The sequence below is a fragment of the Desmodus rotundus genome, chromosome 5 (assembly GCF_022682495.2).
Source record: "Desmodus rotundus isolate HL8 chromosome 5, HLdesRot8A.1, whole genome shotgun sequence".
Classification (NCBI taxonomy): domain Eukaryota; kingdom Metazoa; phylum Chordata; class Mammalia; order Chiroptera; family Phyllostomidae; genus Desmodus; species Desmodus rotundus.
Window position 1 is genome coordinate 116,178,350 of NC_071391.1, and position 22,032 is coordinate 116,200,381.

The 22,032-nt window shown below is 48.5% G+C and overlaps 4 protein-coding genes across 6 annotated transcripts; 2 read left to right on the plus strand and 2 right to left on the minus strand.

Annotated features, from left to right (window-relative positions):
* The first annotated feature begins 890 nt into the window (after positions 1 to 890).
* On the plus strand, positions 891 to 4,345 carry MRPL53 (mitochondrial ribosomal protein L53). Of its 2 annotated transcripts, none has more exons than XM_024558562.3 (3): positions 891 to 1,014; positions 1,115 to 1,227; positions 1,327 to 4,345. In XM_024558562.3, the coding sequence occupies exons 1-3, from the start codon at positions 923 to 925 to the stop codon at positions 1,461 to 1,463; spliced, it is 342 nt and encodes a 113-aa protein (XP_024414330.1). In that variant the 5' UTR covers positions 891 to 922; the 3' UTR covers positions 1,464 to 4,345. The 2 variants fall into 2 exon arrangements, with proteins under 2 accessions (XP_024414330.1, XP_045049746.1); XM_045193811.1 differs by having other exon boundaries at positions 1,115 to 1,231; positions 1,327 to 1,465.
* A 1,432-nt stretch (positions 4,346 to 5,777) lies between these two features.
* MOGS (mannosyl-oligosaccharide glucosidase) lies at positions 5,778 to 9,557 on the plus strand. The gene is made up of 4 exons (XM_045193818.3): positions 5,778 to 6,290; positions 6,476 to 6,702; positions 7,186 to 7,382; positions 7,623 to 9,557. Exons 1-4 carry the CDS (start codon positions 5,939 to 5,941, stop codon positions 9,364 to 9,366), a joined length of 2,520 nt encoding a protein of 839 aa, XP_045049753.2. The 5' UTR covers positions 5,778 to 5,938; the 3' UTR covers positions 9,367 to 9,557.
* Positions 9,558 to 9,710: 153 nt separating this feature from the next.
* On the minus strand, positions 9,711 to 12,466 carry WBP1 (WW domain binding protein 1). 2 transcript variants are annotated; one of them, XM_024558543.4, is made up of 5 exons: positions 11,916 to 12,466; positions 11,482 to 11,583; positions 10,860 to 10,962; positions 10,556 to 10,732; positions 9,711 to 10,384 (listed from the first exon to the last, which is right to left on the minus strand). In XM_024558543.4, the coding sequence occupies exons 1-5, from the start codon at positions 11,982 to 11,984 to the stop codon at positions 9,924 to 9,926; spliced, it is 912 nt and encodes a 303-aa protein (XP_024414311.1). In that variant the 5' UTR covers positions 11,985 to 12,466; the 3' UTR covers positions 9,711 to 9,923. The 2 variants fall into 2 exon arrangements, with proteins under 2 accessions (XP_024414311.1, XP_024414310.1); XM_024558542.4 differs by lacking the exon at positions 11,482 to 11,583 and having other exon boundaries at positions 11,916 to 12,458.
* A 179-nt stretch (positions 12,467 to 12,645) lies between these two features.
* On the minus strand, positions 12,646 to 15,074 carry INO80B (INO80 complex subunit B). The gene is made up of 5 exons (XM_024558525.3): positions 14,919 to 15,074; positions 14,496 to 14,688; positions 14,165 to 14,283; positions 13,837 to 14,006; positions 12,646 to 13,249 (listed from the first exon to the last, which is right to left on the minus strand). The coding sequence occupies exons 1-5, from the start codon at positions 14,974 to 14,976 to the stop codon at positions 12,719 to 12,721; spliced, it is 1,071 nt and encodes a 356-aa protein (XP_024414293.1). The 5' UTR covers positions 14,977 to 15,074; the 3' UTR covers positions 12,646 to 12,718.
* Positions 15,075 to 22,032: the final 6,958 nt, after the last annotated feature.

Genomic DNA, 22,032 nt, shown 5'->3' on the forward strand with positions numbered 1-22,032 from the left:
ACACAGACCCTGGACTTACAAGCTAAGAATCCAAGATCACTCCAGTACCTGGGATCCAGAGTAAATGGCAAAACCACAGCCTGGAACCTGGAGGTCAGCATCTCTGGAGGCTCAGGCCTAATTCCCCATCAGTGAAGGCATCTCAGGGCTAGACGCTAGAAGGAAGGGCTATAGGATTGCATTCCAGAGGAAAGGGAAAGAGAAAAAGCAATAGAAAGCAGAGAGCCTAGATGCCACTTCCTCTTTAAGTCCCCAGAGCCAGGATAAACACAAAGTTAATTTATCAGGAACCAGAGGCGAAATAATCATTTCTACAGCTGGATCAGTCCCAAGGGCCGTATTACCCTGTACTTTCCTCCCCATTACTACTTTGAGCTATTGAAGCATATTGGGCTGTAGGACCTTCATGTTTAAGCTTTGGTTACTAAGAGTTCAGCATGTTTAATGTGCAGTTCCCTGCGTGGGGTTTATCCCCCGGTAGGGGCATAATCCCTGTGCTGGTGATGGTGTCTTCTTGGAAGGGACCAGCACATAAGATGGCGTTAAGCTAGATCGGGCACAGCAGGGAACGTAAGGAGAGTCTGCTGCAGCAGACGGACGTGTGACTATCGGAGCCAGGTGCAGGCAGCTTTTACACTGAATTTATTGCCTTTCCTGTGGTACAACAGGGCCACGAATGATAGGCAGTATTTGCTGACCGCTTACTTTGGGCAACTCTATACCCTGTGCCGAAACCACCTGTCAACCCTAGCCTGCCTCGTCTCGCGGTGGGGAGCCCACGCCTGCAGTTCCAAGGGGTCCGCGGCGTGTACTCTGTACTCAGAGGAAGCTGGGGGGCGGGGCCTGCGGCATCGCGGCCACTCACAAGCTCTTGCGCTGACTACACTGCTGTTGGGCGAGTGCTTCCGGGGCGGACGTTACAATGGCGGCGGCCTTGGCTCGGCTTGGGCTCCGAGCTGTCAAAGAGGTTCGGGTTCAATTCTGTCCTTTCGAGAAGAACGTGGAGTCGACGAGGTACGAGGGGAAGGGAGTGGGAACAGAAAGGGACGCGCTTCCCTCCCGCTGCGGGACCCACCATCCTCGGCCCGACGCTCACGCCGTTTTCCCACCGTAGGACCTTCCTCCAGGCGGTGAGCAGCGAGAAGGTCCGCTCCACCAACTTTAACTGCTTAGTGATTGCGGATGTGAGGCACGACCGCTCCGAGCCCTGCGTGGACGTGCTTTTCGGTGGGTACGCTTGGGGAGTCAGGCAGGATGGGGCGGCAGGCAACCCGCACCCCCAAAGCACCGTTGTCCTTGTACCTCATTCGTTCGTTTCTTCCGCAGGAGACGGGCATCGCCTGATTTTGCGCGGCGCCCACCTCACCGCCCAAGAAATGCTCACTGCGTTCGCTTCCCACATCCAGGCGAGGGCCGCGGAGGAGAGCGGGGACAACAAGCCTGAGGCTGGTGCTGGGCGCTGACAGCGCATAAGAGACCAACACGTAATTTTAGCCTGGGACTTACTAGGACACTTATCCAAGAAAAGCTTGACACTCAAATCACTATCTTCAGGGCCACAGAGAGCCCCCCCCACCCCTCCCCCGCTGTCACCACCAAAAAAAAAAAAAAAAAAAAAAGAGCCCTGTGACTACAAATCGAACCAATGTTTCTAGGACAAGTCGGGATGTGGGAGGGGTTTGGACAAACTTGAATTTATTTCAATTTTTAACCATCACTCACTGCTTAACCGTTTGAATTTGACTTAACCACTCACTCAAGGTACCTCTTAAACTTATTAGCTAAATACAGTGCTGTTTTCTCAGTCCTCATCCTTCTATCTCAGAAGCACTTGCCTGTAGAACTTTTCTTCCTTTTTCTTTTCTTAACCATAAAGTTGAACTTCTTTATCTTTTCTGTTTTGGGGGCATCTCATCTTCTGACATAACTTGAACTACCGTCTTAGGTTAAACACTGCATTTCTGTTTGTATCTAATCTCAACTTCTGTGCTATAGTCAGGTTACCTACTCCCGATTTTCTCTGAATCCCAACAACATTCTTTGTCCAAAGTAACGGTAATCTTACATACACATATATTTGCCTCTCCTCCTGACTTCCCCATTCCTTTTAAAGGGACTTCGTCTACTCAGCCACCTGGGCTGGAAACCACATTACCTCTGGTTCTGCCCTTTCCTTTATCCTCATATCCAGTCAGAAAGTTCAGAATATTCTCTTAAACTAACGCTCCTGAAACGTTCTCTTCATTCCCATTTACTCTCCTGTACTGTTGCATTTTCCTTTCCTGTTTCCTTTTTTCTCATCATTTTTGCTGCTGCTTAATTTTACTTTTCCAAAGCATATCACTGGTTATGTCTCACTACTTGTTTCAGAGAACAGCGTCAAAAGTACTAATCCTGAGTTACCACCCGTTAGTGTGGATCATAAAATCAATTTGGGGGGTTAAATCAGCTTTTCATAAACAATGTAAAATAGAATAAAAGGTATCAGTGCATGGCACATGGAATGGGAAGTATTATTTTAAGAAACTTGTTTTTAGGAATATAATTGTACACATGTATATAACCTATGTATGTATATGTATAGATATATATTATATAAAGTACATGTACATGTGTTGTATCTGCATGTACTTGGTTGCAATATAGATTTTTTTAATGTGGGTTATAGGAAAAGACGGTTACTAGCCACTGGTTTAGAGAACTTCAGAATCTCCACCAGACAATCAAGGGTCTCTCTAGACGCTGCTGGCTGGGTACTTTGCCAAATACATTTTCCATGACTCTCCTACAACATTACTACACTGCTTCTATGCCTAGAAGGGTGCTATATTCAAAGGGCTGTTTTTTCCCTCCCACGTCAAAAACCAAAACTACCATGAGGCAGTATAGTGTAGTAAAAATGCAGGATGCCTGAGGTTGATGTAACTTTGGAAAAATTGGTCTCTCGGTGCCTCTTTTCTCATTCGTAAAATGGGGATAACAGTATCTACCTTGTAAGACTGCTGAGAAGATTAAATGAATTGACATCTGTTAAATACCTAAAGTGTTACTGGGAATGAAATAAGTGTTATATAAGTGGCCTTATTCTACTTTGTGTACACCATGAAGACGCAGGGTTCTTTGGAAAAGACAATGCTGGGGAAAATAGAAGACAAAATATGAGGTGGATTGACTGAAAAAAAGCCATAGGCATGAGCTTACAGGAGATGAGCAGTGCTATTGAGCATAGCACATAGGGGACAAAAGTCATTCATGGCTCGCCAAGTATCTAAGCCTACTCAGTGTCATGTAATACACAAGAAGCTTTATGCTACAGTCGAAGTTACAACCTAGAATTTGAATTCTCTAGCTCTGTGGTTAATTGGCTATTGCCTTTGGCCAGACTTAACCACTTCTCATTTTTAAATGGGGATGGTGCAAACATTGCTGTAAATATGAACTTGAGGTTGTTTTCTCTGCCCCCAGCACCTTACATAGTGCCTGAAACAGTGTGTGCAATAAACATTTGTTGAATTTATAAATATTTAGCACCTACCTTGTGCCTATAACTTTCATTAGTACCAAGATACAAAGATGAATAATAAAACTCAGGTATGTAGTAAGTGCTACAATAGAGATGTGGACCAGGTGCAATGGTAGCAAAAAAGACAGGAGTGACTGTTGGGTTTGGTTAGAAGGTGATATTTGAGTGAGCAAAAAATCTACATTGGAGGGTGTGGCCAGAAGTCAGATTATAGAGAAAGAGGAAGTGGACATGAAGTATTTTATATATAATGATTTGGATAGGAGGTGTGGTAATAGAGTAGCATAAGGGTGTGGAAGAGAGTTTTTAAAAGATGATAGGGATTTGTACTTTATGAAAATACCTTTTGTGGAGAGGAGTATTCCATGACTGACCACTGCCCCCTGGCCAGCTAGATCCTGGTCAAAACATTACTTCCCCCAAATCTGCAAGGGACTGATCAATCTGTCCACTATGCCCCACGTGTGCCAGTTCCAGGAATGAAATGCACTGTTGCCCTGCTCCAGATAATGCATTTTCCCCTTATCTAGGGTGGGCCCCTTAGGGCCTGCCAAGTGGCACAGAGGATATTTATTTCATGTCTCGCTGCCACCCAAGATGCACCTCATGTAAATTCCCTTAATAAACTCAGCGTAATGATGGAGTTGTCAGCCTCTTTTTCCAGTTTCTCAGCCCCAGGAGATTTTAAGGCCTTTTATGCTGAGCTGTTGGTTACAAATTAATAACTGAATTTAGGTTGTATTCTCAACAACTATCAAAAGTAATGTCGACTCTTGTAGGTCAAATTGAGGTGCTCCTTCAATAAAGCCTTCCCTAACTGGACATCAGTGATCCTTTCCTTAAGCTCCTTTGCTTCCTGGGTTGTGGAAAAGAAAAAAATGAATAAATAAGCATTCTCTAATTTCATGCACAACCATTATCGTCCTTTTAGGGTTCATCTAGATAAGGAATCCTAGACTGAGTGAAGATGAGATGTCTAAAGTCACAGTCCCTGAAAGACTGCTGCACCAGATCTGAGGCTTCCCCCTAGGTCTGCTCTAGCATCCTCCATTTCACTAGGAAAGTGGGCAGAATGATCCAGTTTGACTCAGATACACCTGGATTCCAAGCTAACCACTTCCTGTCTCTGACCAGGGCCAAATTACTTGAACTTTCTAAGCCACAGTTTTCAGCTACCAGATTGGACCATGGTGGTGAAACCAAGGGTCCTTATGACTCTTTAAATTGAGTTTTAAATTATAGCCCTAGAAATCAGTCTATCTTCACATATGTACCTCTTAGAGACCTAACCTTTCCCCCATTATCAATGACCCCTACCCCCTAGGTAGCAAAAGACAGTAGCCCAAATGACTAATGGTCACATGGTCACATGGTCCGGACCTCTGGTAGGCTAGGTAACATCTTGACCTAAGTTGTTTCAGTGTCTGGCACCCCCCACTACTTTCCCATGAAAATAGACATAAGGAGGTGGGAACACACCCAGAGCTATCCTCAAGACCTGAAGAAATTATTCATTACCTTTAGCTCACCGACCAATAAGCTCCCAGCAGGACCCAGAAACCTTAACCCACGGTGTCTTGTGATTTTGCTCTTTATAATCTGTAACCTACCCGCCATGCCATTGGGGTGTTCGGACTTTTGAGTAATAACTTCCCAGTTCTCTTGGATGGCTCCCTTAATAAAATCGCCAATAGCCCTAGCTGGTGTAGCTCAGTGGACTGAGCACAGGCTGCGAACCAAACGGTCATTGGTTCAATTCCTGGTCTGGGCATATGCCTGGGCTGCAGGCCAGGTCCGTACTTGGAGGCGTGTGAGAGGCAACCACACAGTGATGTTTCTCTCCCTCTTTCTCCTTTCCTTCTCTCTAACAAACAAACAAACAAAACCCAAAACCAAAAAACAAATAAATCTTTAAAAAAATAAAATAGCTAATATTTCTCCACTGCAATTCTTGGTATTTAGCGTTTAGCTATGCTAGCGCCATGTGGACGAATTCTGTCGTGCTACCGTGGAGGCAATGTTAAATCACTCGCGATGGCGTCTCAGGTATATATAATATATATATTTTAGAATAGCCTAATGTGGGATTGTCTTTTCTCGACTAGCCCGTGGACTCCGCGAGGACACAGAACAAATGCTAAACGCAAACCCACCGGACGCAACCCAGGGAGCCCCACGCGGATGGTGAGCCCGGCACCACGCAACGAGGCCGGTTCGGCCTAGGACACTTTAACAGACGTGGCGGGGCGGGACTTCCGGGGAGATGCGGAAGCGTAGCAGGAGGCGCCGGCGGGCTTGTGCGACTGACAGATCACTGGCTCCCGGGACGCTCCTCTCGGAGCTGGGGAGCCAAGGCAGAATCCAGCCTCCTTTACCGCCTCTCGGAGCTCCAGCGACGCCGACCTCCGTGCCAGGATGGCTCGGGGCGAGCGGCGGCGCCGCGGAGCGCCGACAAATGGAGGTCGGACGGCTGAAGGGGCGGCTCGGGGCGGCCCTACGCGACGGGAAAAGCGGACCGGCGTGGCCCACGGCACGGTCGGGGGAGCCGTTCTGGCCATCGTGGTCCTGCCTCTGGCCCTGACCCTGTCGGGAAGCTGGCTGCTGGCGTGGTACCGTGCGCGGCAGGCGGTCACGCTGCACTCCGCGCCCCCAGCGCTGCCTCCGGACTCTTCTAGTCCCTCCGTGGCCCCGGACCTTTTCTGGGGCACCTACCGCCCACACGTCTACTTCGGCATGAAGACCCGCAGCCCGCAGCCCCTCCTCACCGGTAACCGGGCCCGAGCGGGCAGGCAGGCGAAGTTTTAATCTGGGCGCCCCAGTTTCACTCCAGAGTAGGGGTGGGGAGGAGTGGATTAGTAGAGTTGTGAAGAGGGATGACCCTGAAGTTCTCGTAGACCCAGAGGGACAGGATCCCTGCTCTGTCTTCGACTTACGTGGCCATTCTACCCCCAGGACTAATGTGGGCACAGCAAGGCGCCGCCTCAGGGACCCCTAGGCTCAGGCACACGTGTGAACAGGGGGACGGCGTGGGTCCCTATGGCTGGGAGTTTCACGACGGTCTCTCCTTCGGGCGGCAACACATCCAGGATGGGGCCTTAAGGCTCACCACTGAATTCGTCAAGAGACCTGGGGGTCTGCACGGAGGGGACTGGACCTGGAGAGTGACTGTAGAGCCTCAGGTCAGGGCCTCAGGACACCCTACCCCCAGCCCAGACTCACTCCACCCTTCCTTTGCTGCCAGCAAATGCAGTTTGAAGTAACTGCAGGAGCTCTGAGTTTGGCTGCCTGGTTTGAATCTGCCTTCCTGCCTTAAACACTTGCCTAAGTGACCACCTCTATTTACTCTCTAAGCCTTGTTTTCCTTTTCTGTAAAATGGAGATGAAAATAACACCTAACTCACAGGATTGTAGGAATTAAAGGAAATAATATGTAGAGTTCTTAGCATAATACGTGGCACAGAAATACTCTTCCCAGAGAACCCTGTGCAATGATCTTTCTCTCATCCCATTGGGTGCTTACCCTAAGTGACCCTCAACACTGCCGGTTATATGTTGTTTCTCCATGCTGCTTCTACCTGGTGCCCCTTTCCCTCACGAAGTCTGATTCTCAAGAGAGGATGTCAATCTAATGCTATGTTTTTCTGTCCTCCTTGGTCGTCTAGGCCTCAGGTACCTCTTCCTTCCCTTTGGTGTCCCTGTTCTTCTATGTGGTGACAGATGGCAAGGAAGGCCTAGTGCCAGAGGTTGGGGCTAAGGGGCAGTTGAAGTTCATCAGTGGGCACTCCAGTGAACTTGGGGACTTCCGTTTTACACTTCTGGCACCAACCAGTCCAGGGGATACTACTCCCAAGTATGGCAGGTAATTGGAAGGAGAATGTGGGGTGTTGGTAGGGGTGGTATGGATGCTGACTTAGCCTGATTTCGATCTCCTCCTCCACTCTACCATCTTTCCACCAGTTATTTCCCTACTCTCCAGGCTCCATGTCCTCTATATTGCTGGCACCTTCCCATCCTGACTCCTGATCACCTCATATTTCTCTTTATAATCCCTTCCACTTTCTCCCAAATAATATTTCCTATTTATTTTCTTCCCTTCAAGCTACAATGTCTTCTGGTCCTCCAACCCAGGACTTCCCTTGCTGACAGAGATGGTGAAGAGTCGCCTAAATAGCTGGTTTCAGCATCGGCCCCCAGGAGCCTCCCCTGATCGCTACCTTGGCCTGCCAGGATCTCTGAAGTGGGAGGACAGAGGCCCAAGTGGGCAAGGACAGGGACAAGGGCAATTCTTGATACAACAGGTGACACTGAGAGTCCCCTTTTCTGTGGAGCTGGTGTTTGAATCAGGCAGTGCCCAGGCAGGAGGAAACCAAGCCCTGGGGCAGCTGTCAGGCAGCCTGCTGACTCAGGCCCTGGAGACCCATGCTAAAGCCTTTAGAGAGCGCTTTGAGAAGACCTTCCGGTTGCAGGAGAAAGGCCTGAGCCCTGAGGAGCAATCTTTGGGTCAGGCTGCCCTCAGCGGCCTCCTTGGTGGGATTGGCTACTTCTATGGACAGGGTCTTGTGTTGCCAGACATAAGGGATGAGGGATCTGAGCAGAAGGTGGCCCCAGCCCTCTTTCCACCGGTCCCTCTTTTCACAGCAGTGCCCTCCAGATCATTCTTCCCACGAGGCTTCCTGTGGGACGAGGGCTTTCACCAGCTACTGGTCCAACGGTGGGATCCCCGCCTCACCCGGGAGGCCTTAGGCCACTGGCTGGGGCTACTCAATGCCAATGGCTGGATTGGGCGGGAGCAGGTGCTGGGGGATGAGGCCCGAGCCCGGGTACCCCCAGAATTCCTGGTGCAACGGGCAGCCCATGCCAACCCCCCAACCCTGCTTTTGCCTGTAGCTCACATGCTAGAGGGTGGTGATCCTGCCGACTTAGCCTTTCTCCGCAGGGCCTTCCCTCGCCTGCGTGCCTGGTTCTCCTGGCTCCATGAGAGCCAGGCAGGGCCAGAGCCACTATCTTACCGCTGGCGGGGTCGGGACCCAGCCTTGCCAACCCTACTGAACCCCAAGACACTGCCTTCAGGGCTGGATGACTATCCTCGTGCTTCACACCCTTCAGCCACTGAACGGCATCTGGACCTGCGATGCTGGGTGGCACTGGGTGCCCGCGTGCTTGTGCAGCTTGCAGAGCAGCTGGGAGAGGCTGAGGCAGCTGTGGAGCTGCGCCCACTGGCTGCCTCACTGGGGGCAGAGGAGATCCTAGATGAGTTACACTGGGCCCCAGAGCTAGGAATCTTTGCAGACTTTGGGAACCACACAAAAGCAGTACAGCTGAAGCCTCAGCCCCCTCATGGGCTGGTGCGGGTGGTGGGCCGGCCCCACCCTCGATTGCAATATGTAGATGCCTTGGGCTATGTCAGTCTTTTTCCCTTGCTGCTGCGGCTGCTGGACCCCCACTCATCCCGCCTTGGGCCACTGCTGGATGTTCTCTCTGACAGCCGCCATCTCTGGAGTCCCTTTGGTTTGCGCTCCCTTGCAGCCTCCAGCCCCTTTTATGGCCAGCGCAATTCAGAGCATGATCCTCCCTATTGGCGGGGTGCTGTGTGGCTCAATGTCAACTATCTGGCCCTAGGGGCTCTCCACCACTATGGGCAGCTGGAGGGTCCCCACCAAGCCCAGGCTGCCAAGCTCCACAGTGAGCTCCGTGCCAATGTGGTAGGCAACGTGTTGCGGCAGTACCAGGCCACAGGTTTCCTGTGGGAGCAGTACAGTGACCGGGATGGGCGAGGCATGGGCTGCCGCCCCTTCCAGGGTTGGACCAGCCTTGTCTTACTGGCCATGGCTGAAGACTACTGAAGGGAGAGTGTGGGAGGGGAGCCAGACCCCTTGTGCCACTCTAGACTAGAGGGACCAGGTCTCTAGCTTCTGCCCCCAGCCCTCAGCTACCAGTGCTTCAAACCTCATCTCAGGTGTCTCCTTACTATCATCCCACACAGCACTGGGGTGAATGTGAATTCAGAGTCTATTTTTCTAAATAAATTGGAAAACCATGCAAAACTATTGTTTTTGCTAGCTTTGCCTCACCAAGAGGTCGTGGCTCATCCAGGCCTTAGGGCTGCTGTCTTCAGAGAAGGTGGGAAAAATGGCCAGTCAAGTGCAGTGAAGTGAGTTGAGCACTAGTCCACCCAAGTCCACAAGCAGCTGGTTCACATCTCTTTAATGAGATCAAAGGCTCCTGTGTATGTCAGTGGGGGTAGAGCTAGCACAGTCCCCTAAACATGGTCCCTCTCCTCAGGACTCAAGCCTTTTCAAGCAGATTCCAGGAGGGCAGGGAGAGGCCAAGGAGAACTCAAGGAGCTGGGACCAGGGGTCTTTCTAGTGGACAAGTAACCCACCCACCCTCCTAAAACTGCTTATGGGATGTCACGTTCTCTGGAAGCCAGCCCCACAGAAGAAACTTGGGGTATGAGATCGAGGGGCAGTGCACAAGGGGAGTGGTCCCCCTGATCTGGCCGGGTGGCACTAGCCCTAGCCTCCTTGACTGGCTCGCCCTCACTGGAGTCAGGACAAGGGCAGAGCTCAATACCCGAGTCACCAGTCAGGTGGCGATAGCGGCAGGCCAGGGGTGTGGGGGCAGGGCTCACCCCTGCCCTAGGCTCACCCTCCTGATGAGGGAGGGCACTCTGGTGGGAGGAAACACCTTCCACATTTGTTCCCTCACAGTGGGCAGGGCAGCTAGAAGTGGAGGAGCAGCAGGTACATTCCCTGGGAGCAGTCAAGGGGCAGCCTGGGACCACCGTGTAAGGCGGTGGTGGTGTGCCTGGGCGGTGCACCACGTCCTCGTAGGCCGGGGGTTTGAAGGCGCTGAGGAGGCCTGCAGGAAAGAATGGCATGGTTGGTTGAATGCAACCAGGGATGAGGTGGTAGTCTCTTTACTATTATGGAAAACTGTGCTTTGAAATGTCTGAAAACAATGTGGGAATGATTCAGGGTCCTCATTTGGGAGGGGCCACTTGTAGTGAGCCCAGAGCCTCAAGTCACTCACGAAGGTCAAGCAGTGAACCGGTAGGAACAGGGCCAGCCCCATGGCATGCCCCATGGTAAGCCAGCAAGTTGATCTCACGCTGCCGCTGCTGCTGCTGCAGTCGGAGTTTAGCTCGCCGATGACGGAAGGCGCAGCAGCAGCTAAAGAGGATGAGGACCGTCCAGAGCAGCCAGAACCCTGCAGGGGGTGAAGAGGGGGAGTCTCAGATACCTCCCATGCAGAGAAGGATCCCTGAAGGCTCAAATTCTGAGGTCCAAGGGAGGCTGGACAGAAGGATCCAAGAACAGCCCTCTTGGAGACTCACACCAGAGCTCATAGTAGTAGGTGCAGCAGCCAGTCTCTCCGCAGCAGTGACCACTCTCACAGAGGTAGGGCTGGTTGTTCACTCCTGGGCAAAGCTCTCGAAGCTGGGAGCAAGGAGGCACTTAGAACCAAGGGAGATTCCAGCCCAAGGCACTGTCCACTCCCACCTTCAGCCCCTGCATGCACATCCACAAACCCACCCTGTGAACGAAGCTTAGCACAGATCTATGGGGAGGGGGAAGAGTGACACTGGGAGGGTGTTCAAATGTCTGAAGGGCAGTCAACATGGACGAGGGTTTAGAATAGTAAAATTCAGTCCAGAGAACAGGATGAAGGTGTGGACGTACAGAGAGGCAGATTTCAGCTCTGCATATGGGCTGGCCACCAGGGTATATTCAGTTAACAAAGTGTTTTGGCAGAAAATGGACTGAGCTATCTCAAAGTCTTAGACATTGGGTTAAGGGTAATTTCTTCAAGGTTTAAAGTAATTTCTGAAGCTTAAATGCTTTCATCATCCCCATGTTTGCTACTCCCCACCCCCAAGGTGGGTCTTTCCAACCCTGGGTCTCAGACTTCCTAGGGTAGAGCAGGGACAGTGTGAGACCCAGAACAGTGCTCCCAACCAGATGGGATTGCTGTGGATGATAAAGGATGGCATCCAGGGCGCGAGTCTGGGTTCCAGCTCTTCTCCAAATTGCTCCCTCAAGAGAAGACGCTGCTGGACTCTGTTGTGACAATAGGCACACAGAAAAACATCACAAATAACTGTTGCAAGACAGAGAGGGAGCCTCCCTGGGGCCTCACTAAGCCTCTGTTCACTGGAGAGCCACTGCAAGCTCCCACCGCAGCCATGGGATGGGTCTATGAGGCTGCAGGCAAAATCAACTGTATCTACGTTACAAAGTTTAAACAAAGAGTGGAAGGGACATATTTAGGAACTTCACAGTACCTTTGGCTCCGTAAGTTCCTCCCTCACCCCCTACCCCCCAAAAGGGACAGGAAGGAGGAAAGGGAAATAGATGGCTGTCGTGATACGCTTTTGGAGCTGTTGGGATACCTGCTGTTGCGGCACCCGAAGTGCCCCCCAGGCCTCCTCGCTGCTGTTTCCGCTGCTGTCCCGAGCCATGCCTCCACCTACAGCCCCCTGAAGACCACAGCCTCCTCTACCGCCAGCTGCCCCGCCCCTGCCACCTCTGCTGCCACCACCATGGTCCCTGCCCGGCCCATGTTCGCCGCTACCACCATCACTCGGTGGCCGGAGCTCCCATCCGGGGAGAGCTCTGCCAACTGGAACCCGGGTTGCTCCGTCCTACCAATCACTATCGGCCTCGGAGAATGGGCCAATAGGAAAGGATCGGAGGTTCTTCCAGGTGACCAATCCACAGCAATGCCTCTGCCACTCTCCCAGACAACAAGAACTCTCACAGACAAAAGAGTGGGGTAAGGTTCTACCCACGGCCCTGACTGGCAGCGACGATAGCCAACATGAACAACAGAACAGGCTTCGAGTTGTCAACCAATGAACGGCCGCCCAGGAGAGCAAAATTCCCGCTGATTGGCTTGAGCCCTGTTTCCGGGGTTTACGACAAATGCCCGACCTCACCAGGTAACCCCGCTACAAGAGGCCAGGTCCCAAAAGTCAGCCAATCTGGTTATGAGTGGCCAGCCTTCCCACGGTCTGGTGGACGTTTTCTAGGCGTCAGCGCAAGCTGCAATACGGGCAAGATGTGTGCACCGGAAGTTGGCTTTCCATACCCCATTCTCCCAATTCTGTAAATTGTAGAGGAACTGAATGAAATTTAATAGGGTGGAGAAGACAATCAGGCAGGGGAGAGGGCTCAGAATCCGGGTCAAGGGTTTTTAAGTAGCCAAAAGGGGGGACCCAGGGCCTTCAGGTCCCCCCAGCCGCATCTGCAGGTTGATGCGGTAGCACTGAAGGCTACAAAGCGCCTGGCCCGTGCGGGAGCAGGCATAGCGGCGCGGGTGCGGGCAGCCAGGTACTGAGCATCGCGGAGGGGGGCCAGATGCCGGTGGCCTCTGAGACACTGGTACTGGGGTGGGGACGCCAGATGGGAAAGAAAGGGTGGAACCCTGTGCCCCGCTGCAGTAGCGCACCATGGGGGTTGGGGCCGCTGCCCGCCCTCCCCGCCGCTCCCCCCTCGCAGCCCCTCGTCCTCCACGCCCACTGGGCGCCGCAGTCTTGGTGAGGCGCTCTATAGTCTGGTTCTTGTGCTCTTCTGCCCGTCGGGCCGCCTGCAACCGCCTCTTACGCGCTCGCTCCTCGCGCTTCAGCAGCATTTCTTCGGTGAGGGCGGGGGCAGGACAGCCCCCAGTCACGGGCAGTGGCAACATCGGGGAAGGCTGACTCTGTGCCTTCTGAAGCAGAGCTCGCTGGGGAGAGAGAGAGGAATGGTGTCAGAAGATGGAGAGGTGAGGTCCGTGGGGATGCAGGAGAGGACACGAGGAAAGCAAGGGTCTTAAAGGAGCAAGGGTCTTAAGGAGCACAGGTCTTGGGAGAAGGAGTGGAGTGAGCACCCTCCCCAGGAGTCCTTAATATTGCCTCCTCCAAGGTCTTCAGACTTTCAGCTTTAGCTCATTGACTATCAAGGGGAAAATTATTAGTAACGGCACCTGCCTGCCCTGTGTACTAAACTCTGCATCACATTTCTGGGGATTTTTTTGAGAAGCTCCTTTAGTACTGGAAATGTTTCCTCTTCAGAAAGGCCTTTCCTCCCTATCTAATGGTGTCTCTTTATCACCACTTTCTGTTTTATCACCCTATTTTTGTTATAAACATAACAGCTTTTCAAAATTATTTACTTACTTACTGCTCCCCCCGCAATCCACACACAAATACCAGTTCCACGAGAACAGAAATGTAATTTGTCTTTTCTCCATCACTGATTGCCATTGCCCAGCAAAGTCTTGGGGACATATTCTCTAAATATTTGGTAACAATAAAAAATAAACCAACCTACCTGTCGAGCAGTGAGCAGCCGTTCATTGATCTCCTTCTTCAGATCTCCATTGTCATCCAGCTCCCCTTTCTCCAAGGCATCTAGCCACCTCTGTTCCTCCTCTTCTTCCTGACCTCCTAAGTCCCCCGACAGGTCACGAAGTGGGGAGGGGGACAAATTACTGTCTTCATCTGGAGAGAGAAAAGTAAAATTTTTCAGGTGGGGCACCCAAATTTGGCCAAGTTAATACTGGGACACTCAAAATTCTCACCCTCCTCAGAAGCACCCCCCCCCCCCTTAATCAGGTATAATGAGAAACCCAGTCTCCCCACCTCCAGATCCTTCTCACCCAGCCAGGCTCGGTACTGCTCAAGGGGGACCCCTTCCATAGGTTCCTCTTCATTGTCCACAACCATAAGGGGAGAGGGTGACCGAGGCCCCTCAGGGATCACGGTGAAAGTGGGAACACTGTGGAGAAGCGACACCACTCTGTAAGTTGAGCAAGCTCAGTAGCTAGCTACATCTAACCTTGCCCACACCCTCTAGGGTTCTTGCTGCCTTAACCTGGGCCCTAAAGTCCCAGTGTCTATTCTCTGTCTTCTGAAAAGCCCAGTCAGCTTCTTCTATCTCTGCCTGCTCCTAAAGTTCCCCAAGTAAAACCTTGGCTCTGTTGGCCTCACCTCTTGGTGCCCAAGACCTGACCGCCCAGCTTGATTTTGAGTTTGAGCTGGGGTTTGGCAGGAGACGGCTGCGTGGGCCCAGGTTCCTCTTCCTGATGGTGTTTTTTCTTGTGTTTCTTCTTGTGTTTCTTGTGCTTCTTCTTGTGCACTCCGTGGCCGTGGGCACCCGCCAGACTCAACTCCAGTGCTTCCCCTGTGGAGGGAAAGCCTGTCAACGGTGTGCGGCAAGAGCCGGCAGTGGAAAGCCTTGAAGAAGGGAATACCCCTAAGGGGTCCCACACTTTCCCGGGTACTCGCTGTAACCATAGCAACAGCCCCGCCTTTTTCCTCCCACCTGTGGCGAAATACCTTGGAAGCTCCGAAGAGCAAGAAAGGAGCCCCCTTTCTGCAAACGCCTAAGTTACTTTATCGACCCTCGCTTACCTGGCTCAGGGGCCTCCATAGCTCCAGAGGTGCTCCCGCGCCGCCACAGCTTACTCATGGATTCCTGCTAGGAAAGGTGGTTGGAAAAGGTCCGGGCGCGGGCAGACATGCCTTTTCCGCCCCGCGGAAGAAGTAATTTCAGCCGAATAACCCGCCACTTCCGGTGCATAGCAACCATGTTTGTGCGGGGCACGCACTGAGGCTAAAATCATCCCTGAGAAACAACGATACTTCCAACAAAAGTTCCGGATCCCCAGCGTGGTTCAACTCAAAAAGGCACGGCTTTTCTTCCTTCTCTCTTTCCACACTATATTCCAGAGTCCAACGAGGGCAATTTAATTATTACACTCAAACGTCGGGAGCGTATACACCTGGCCAAATTCAGGGCTAGGCAATGAGGAAACAAGGATGAATGTGAACACTTTCCTCTGCCTTCGAGGAGTTCACAGTTCGGTGGAGGTGTACATAAATTATATTGCCAGCGAAAGGGCTGACGTGCTTAACAGCACAAGTGCACTAGAAGCAGGGCAAATAGTAGTGTTTAAGCCTATATTCTTATCAGTAGAGAAATGGATAAATAAATGATGGTGCATCTGTCCAATAGGGAACACCATGTTGCTAACAAAATAGTAAGTAATTGATAAGACTGACATGGAATGTAGATCCTAGTAGGTCATAAATAGCATTGGAAATAATCTAAGTGTTCTCCAATGAAACACAAAACTAATTTGGTACATGGATTTTGAACATCCATACAACGGGAACCTGTGTTACTATTAAATGGAATGAGGCCCCAGACGGCCACCCGAGAAACTGGTGGCATCAATTCTGATTGGTAGCTGGGGAACAAGGGTGAAGGGAGACTTGTTTTTCATAAAATACCTCCTGTGCCTATTGAACTTTGTATAAAATGTGTATGTTTAACCTAATTTTAAGAAGAAGAAGAAGAAGAAAAACCCAGCCCTAACTGGTGTGGCTCTGTAGATTGAGTCCAGGCCTGCAACCAAAATGTCTCAGGTTCAATTCCCCCTCCGGGTACATGCCTGGATTGAGGACCAGATTCCTCCTTGGGGGTGTGGGAGATACAATGGATGTATCTCTCACACATCAATGTTTCTCTCCCTCTTTCTCCCTCCCTTCCCATCTCTCTAAAATAAATAAATAAAATTAAAGAAAAAACAGAACAAGGTAGCCCTAAACTGATATATGAATTAAGCAAGTTTCAAGATGATGTGATCCCATTTTAAAAGGCATAATATGCTATTATATATATTCATAGAAAAAATCGAATGTATGCTATACTGTTAATTGCGGTTATCTTTAGAAGTTTAGAGGTTGGAGAGCTTTCACTATTGAAATCTGTAATGAACTTCCTTACAGCAGTATATATCATGTTTATAATTAGAAAAAAGCACCACCTATATACATATATTTAAATATGTATAAGATGTGTATCTGAACAAGACAGCAGCAGTGAACAAAGAAAGAACTGATTCAAAAGATATTTCACTGATAAAATTAAAAGGAATCAATGAGCAATTATATATGGGAATTTAGTCAGGAAGAAGTCAATGTAATATAGTGATTAATATTAACAGAATGGACTTTGAGGTAAGACAAGCCTATTTTCAAATCCTGGTTCTATCATTTATTAGCTAGGTAACCGTGGGCTCAAAGTTATTTAAGCTCTCTGAACCCCAGATTCCAGCTTTGTAAGATGGAATGAAGTAGGATCTACTTTATAGGGCTCTTTCAAGGAGTAAAGCCAATCAAGAATGCAAAGTACCTAGGGTAGTATCTGGCACATAGCAGATGTTCAATAAACGAATGACAATAATAGCAAGCAACTTCATTTCTAGCCCAAATATTTAGGGGAAACAAGGTGATTTGTTTATTCATTTATTTACAAATCCATTTTATTTATTTACTTTTCAATAAGTATAAGTCCTTGAGGGGTACAGCATTACATGGATTCTGTGTCCAATGGCAAGAGATGTGCTTATGTGTACAAAGCAAAGAACAACACAGTGACTTCTGGTGGCAAACCAAACAAAACCAGAGTACTCTGAGGAAGGGTAACTTGTGCTCATGGAAATACTGGCATGGTCCATGCTAAATTCCAAAACAAGTTGTTTTAAATCAAGAGAACACAGGGAGAGAAGCAAGTAAGAAGAGAATTATTTAGTGTTGCCTAAGCTGAATTTGAAATGCCTGTGAGAATGCCCAAATAAGAGAGGAGAAGTCAGTGCAGAAGGTATGAGTGCTGGGAGACCTCAGCATAACAACGGGGGTCCCTAAAGGGATGGAAACATAAGAAATATTCCAGAATGAGCAAGTAGATGAAGACAAAAGGACCAGGAACAGATCTGAGTGGGCACCTGTCTTGGACAGACAGGCAGAAGGTCAAATTGAGAAGAGGAGGTCAAGAAGGAACCCAAGGGCAGAGAGTATCATCAAATGAAGGCTTTGATCAGCTGTGTACAGCTCTGCAAAGGGCAGGCCGAGCACCAAGAACAGGATGCATTGTACCAGGATGTGAAGGCAATAGTCCTGTATCACCAGGAGTTAAAGTGAAGGATCACCTGCAGTTAGAATCAGAGTTGATAACCTGCTTTTATATCCTATCTCTCCCTTGATCCCCAGGGCAGCTCCCTAAGGGAGATGCTATTATTCTCTCGTGAGGAAACTGAGGCTCAGAGAAGTTAAATGATTTGGTCAAAGTCACATAGTTAAGGAGGGGCAGAACCAACCTCAAACAGAGGCTTCCTGACCCTGGGCCCAGTGGTATTTCCTCAACATCCTGACACCCAGCAGGGAGGAAGTGGCAATAGCAAGTAGACACTGGCTTCATTATTTTGTTTTTAGTTTTGCTTTGTTTAGAGTGAGAGAGATTTGACCATGTTTGCATGCTGAAAGGAAGAACTCCTGCTGAAAGAGTTCCTAGCCTTATTTTTAAAATATAATTTATTTTGAGCCCTGGCTGGTGTGGCTCAGTGGAATGAGTACTGCCCTGCTGACCAAAGGATTACCGGTTCAATTCCCAGTCAGGGGGCATGCCTGGGTTGCAGGTCAGGTCCCCAGTAGGGGGCGCACTAGATGCAACCATACCTTGATGTTTCTATCCCTCCCTCCCTTCTCCCTCTCTAAAAATAAATAAAATCTTTAAAAATATATTTAATTTATTTTGAAATAATTTCAAACATACAAAAAAGTTTCAAGAAGAATACAAAGAACCTGGCTGGTGTGGCTCAGTAGATTGAGCACCAGCCTGCAAACTGAAAGGTCACCAGCTCGATTCCTGGCCAGGGCCCATGCCCGGGTTGCAGGCCAGGTCCCCAGTTAGGGGCTTATGGGAGGTAACTGATTGATGTATCTCTCACAGTTGATGTTTCTCTTCCTCTCTTTCTCCCTTCACTTCCCTGTAAAAGTAAATAAATAAAGTGTTTAAAAAAGAAGAATACAAAGAACTTTAACTCCTTAAGTAGATTATTCAGTTAGCATTTACCATTTTCTCCCCCACCTCATCATCATTCCTTTTCTGATTAATCTGAGAACAAACTGCAGACATGATACCATTTCACCCTTAAATACTTCACTGTGTTTTTCCTGAAAACAAATACACTGTTCTATAACCTTTGGGCCACCCTCCCAACCAGGAAATTAACATCGGTACAACAGTGCTGTCCAATCCACAGACCACATTCCAATTTCAACTGCCCAATGTTGCCTTTTCCTTTCTAGTCCAGGATCATGCATTGTTTTACTTACCATGTCTCTTTGATCTGCTTTAATCTGGAACATTTCATCTCTCTTTTCCTATCTTTTGTGACCTTGAGAGTTTTAGTTTTTTTAAAGATTTTATTTATTTTTAGAGAGATGGGAAGGGAGGGAGAAAGAGAGAGGGGGAAACATCAATGTGTGGTTGCCTCTTGAGTGCTTTCTACTGGGGACCTTGGCCCACAACCCAGGCATGTACCCTGACTGAGAATCGATTGGCGACACTTTGGTTTGCAGGCTGGCACTCAATCCACTGAGCCACATCAGCCAGGGCACCTTGAGAGTTTTTACAGAGTACAGGCCTGTGATTCTGTTGGATGTCCCTCAACCTGGATCCATGTGTAGACTCAAATTCTTGGTAGGAATACTACACACAAAAAAGATTATGGTGTGTTTTTCTCAGAGTATCACATCAGGAGGCACATGATGTCAGCCTACCCCACCCTAGATGATACTAAACTTGATCACTTGGTGTCTGCCAGTTTTCTCCTCTGTAAAGTCACCATTTTCACCTTTGTAATTAATGTTTTCTGGGGAAACACTCTGGAATGAATATTCTGTTCCTCATCAAGCCTTCCCCTACCAGGCTTAGTATTCATTGATGAATACAGTGTAAATCGGCACTACTTTAACAATTGCCAAATGATATAATCTTTTCACTTCCATTATTTCATCTACATGTACAGGGTCCAGCAGAAGTAACACCTGCTTGAGTGTGGTTGGTAGGGTAATAATATGGGTGTAATAATTTATTGTTTTAACTTGAACATTTCATCTAAAATGTCATGTGGTGGGGTTGAATGTGATATTGTTATGTTACAGAATTACACACTTATAATTTTGTAATAAAAGATTTTGTAATAAAAAAGGGGTGTTATTTGTGCTGGGCCCTGTATTGGTCAGCATTCTACTGTGAAGAAGAGCTTTCTCTTCTATTTACGTTCATTTACATATGTACTTATTTATCCATAAGTATTTATTTGTACTTATTTATATCTGTAGCATAGATTCCTGTTTTGGTCATTGGGTTGTAACCCATTACTATCATTATTTATTTTGATGCTCAAATCTGTCCCAGATTTTGTCAGTGGGCATTTCTTTAACATGCCTTCTACGTCCTTTTGATATGTCTCCATTATTTTTTGAGTACTTATTTCCTTGCACTACAAAATGATTTGGGCTTATTTTGTACTTTCCTAAATAAGGGGTGGGAACCAAGGGAGGCCAGGTAGTAGGAATACATAGCTGAGGTTACACAAAGTCCACACCAAACTCACACCATAGGCACCTGCTGAGGATTTCCCTGCTGGCATAGCCACCCACTCTGTATGGGGTGCAGGCACAGTGATTATAGCTGAACTCTCCCTGGGTCTTGTTTTTAACCATTCAAGATTCAAAGTCCAGTTGGGAGCATTCCAGTTGGATGGCTTAGGCCAAGTGCCTACCCCTGGGCTGTGAAGAGTGGGAGGGAGGATGAAAGTCCTATAGCTGCCAGAAAAAGCTAATTTTTCAACTTACTAATATTGTCCATAGTAGGGGACTGTGCAGAAATAGGAAGGTTATTTGAACACTGAGTGACCAACAGCCTCTTCTTCCCAATATCTACTTCATAGTTGGAGAGACAGAAATACAGACATAAGTAAAAGAAAAAGTTGGAAATATTATGCACCAAACCACTGGCGTACTAGTAAATGTTTAACAAAAGCTCTGGGGCAGGTTCAGGGGTGAGTGTTCACCTATTAGTATTCACCTATTTCTATTGTATAAATACTTCCACCACGATCGATTTCAAATATGAAATCAAGACAGAGTTGGGAAGAGACGTGTAGTAGGTCACCATTGCATAGTATCTCCACCATAGTTACTATAGATATAAGCAACCTCGAGAGGTAATGGGAAAATGCAGAAAAATAATTAGAAAGTGATGAGTTTTGAGCAGTTATCACTTTGCTTTAATAAAATATATTTACTTGTGAGTTTTCATAATTTAATTTTTAATTAAAGTTGTGTAATTCAGCAGCTGTCTTTCACGAGGTAGGGTGAAGCACCAAATTGCTTTGGTGTTTTTCTCTGAAGATAGGGAAGGCATGTTTTTATTGATTTATTTTTAACTTTTAATTTATTTATTTTTAAGGATTTTATTTACTTTAGACAGAGGGAAAGGGAGGGGGAACAGAGATAAACATCAATGTGTGGTTGCCTCTTGCACGCCCCCTACTGGGGACCTGACGACGTCCACAACCCCGGCATGTGCCCTGACTGGGAATCGAGCCAGTGACCCTTTGGTTCGCAGGCCAGCGCTCAATCCACTGAGCCACACCAGCCAGGGCTAACTTTTTATTTTTAAAAGGCAGGATTAGGTATGTTTAAAAACTGTGTGTGTTTGTAAATAAGAATTTTATTTTATGTTATTGTGTGTTCACTATCCAAAGTCAAGTTTCCTTCCATGACCATTTATCATCCCCTCTTTACACTGAAAAGATATAAACCCAGGATTTTTGTCGACAATCTTGTTATGTTGTGGAGAGTGAAGTCAACATAGAGGAAAGAGGAGCCAGATGATGGGAAGAGACAGGATGCCTTTGACGTTGAGTGAATGCCTGGGTCAAGCCACAGCCAAAGCCTGACTGACCCCTTAAGTCATTTTAGTTCCTTAAGCCAATGACTTTCCCATTTTGCTCAAGTAATTTTAAGTCAGGTTCTCTAAAATAATATTGATTAATTCGCTATAGCAGAGCAAGGCTAACCCGGGCTCTCTAAAGCTAAAAGCTGGTGCTTCTCTAGCTCCAGCCCGTGTGCCGTGGAGCCCCGCTGTCTCAAGCTCTCCCCAGTGAGTTCTCAAGTCCCCGGGAGACTCCTCGTGTGTTGTCAGAAAGCTAATTCTCTGTCATTTCTTTCTAACTAGGCTCTCTGGGGATGAAGAGGGGCCCCCTTTTTCCGCAGAAGCAGGGAGTGGTAACCCTGCCTCAGCTACCCAGCAAAACAGTTGGGAGATAACCATGACGGACGCCACGATATACTCGCCCTCGTAAGGCGCTTAAGGTCCGGACCCAGGGGGCTGAGGTCGCTGGCGCCCCATCCAAGGGCACAGGGTGCTGCGTCCGCTCCTTTTTCTTCTTCGCTCTACTTATGGGGCACTTGCGCTCAGTGCTATGCTATGCATTTTACGTTCATTCTCATATGTAATTCTCATAGCAACTTGAAGAGTAGAGATACTTACTGTATCTCCATTGAACAGATAAGAAAACAAGCTCAGAAAGTTCAGGGTCTGAGTCAGGGCGTCACAATTAGTAAGTGACAGAACAGGTTTCCAAGACTTGCCCCTTGAATTGCTGCC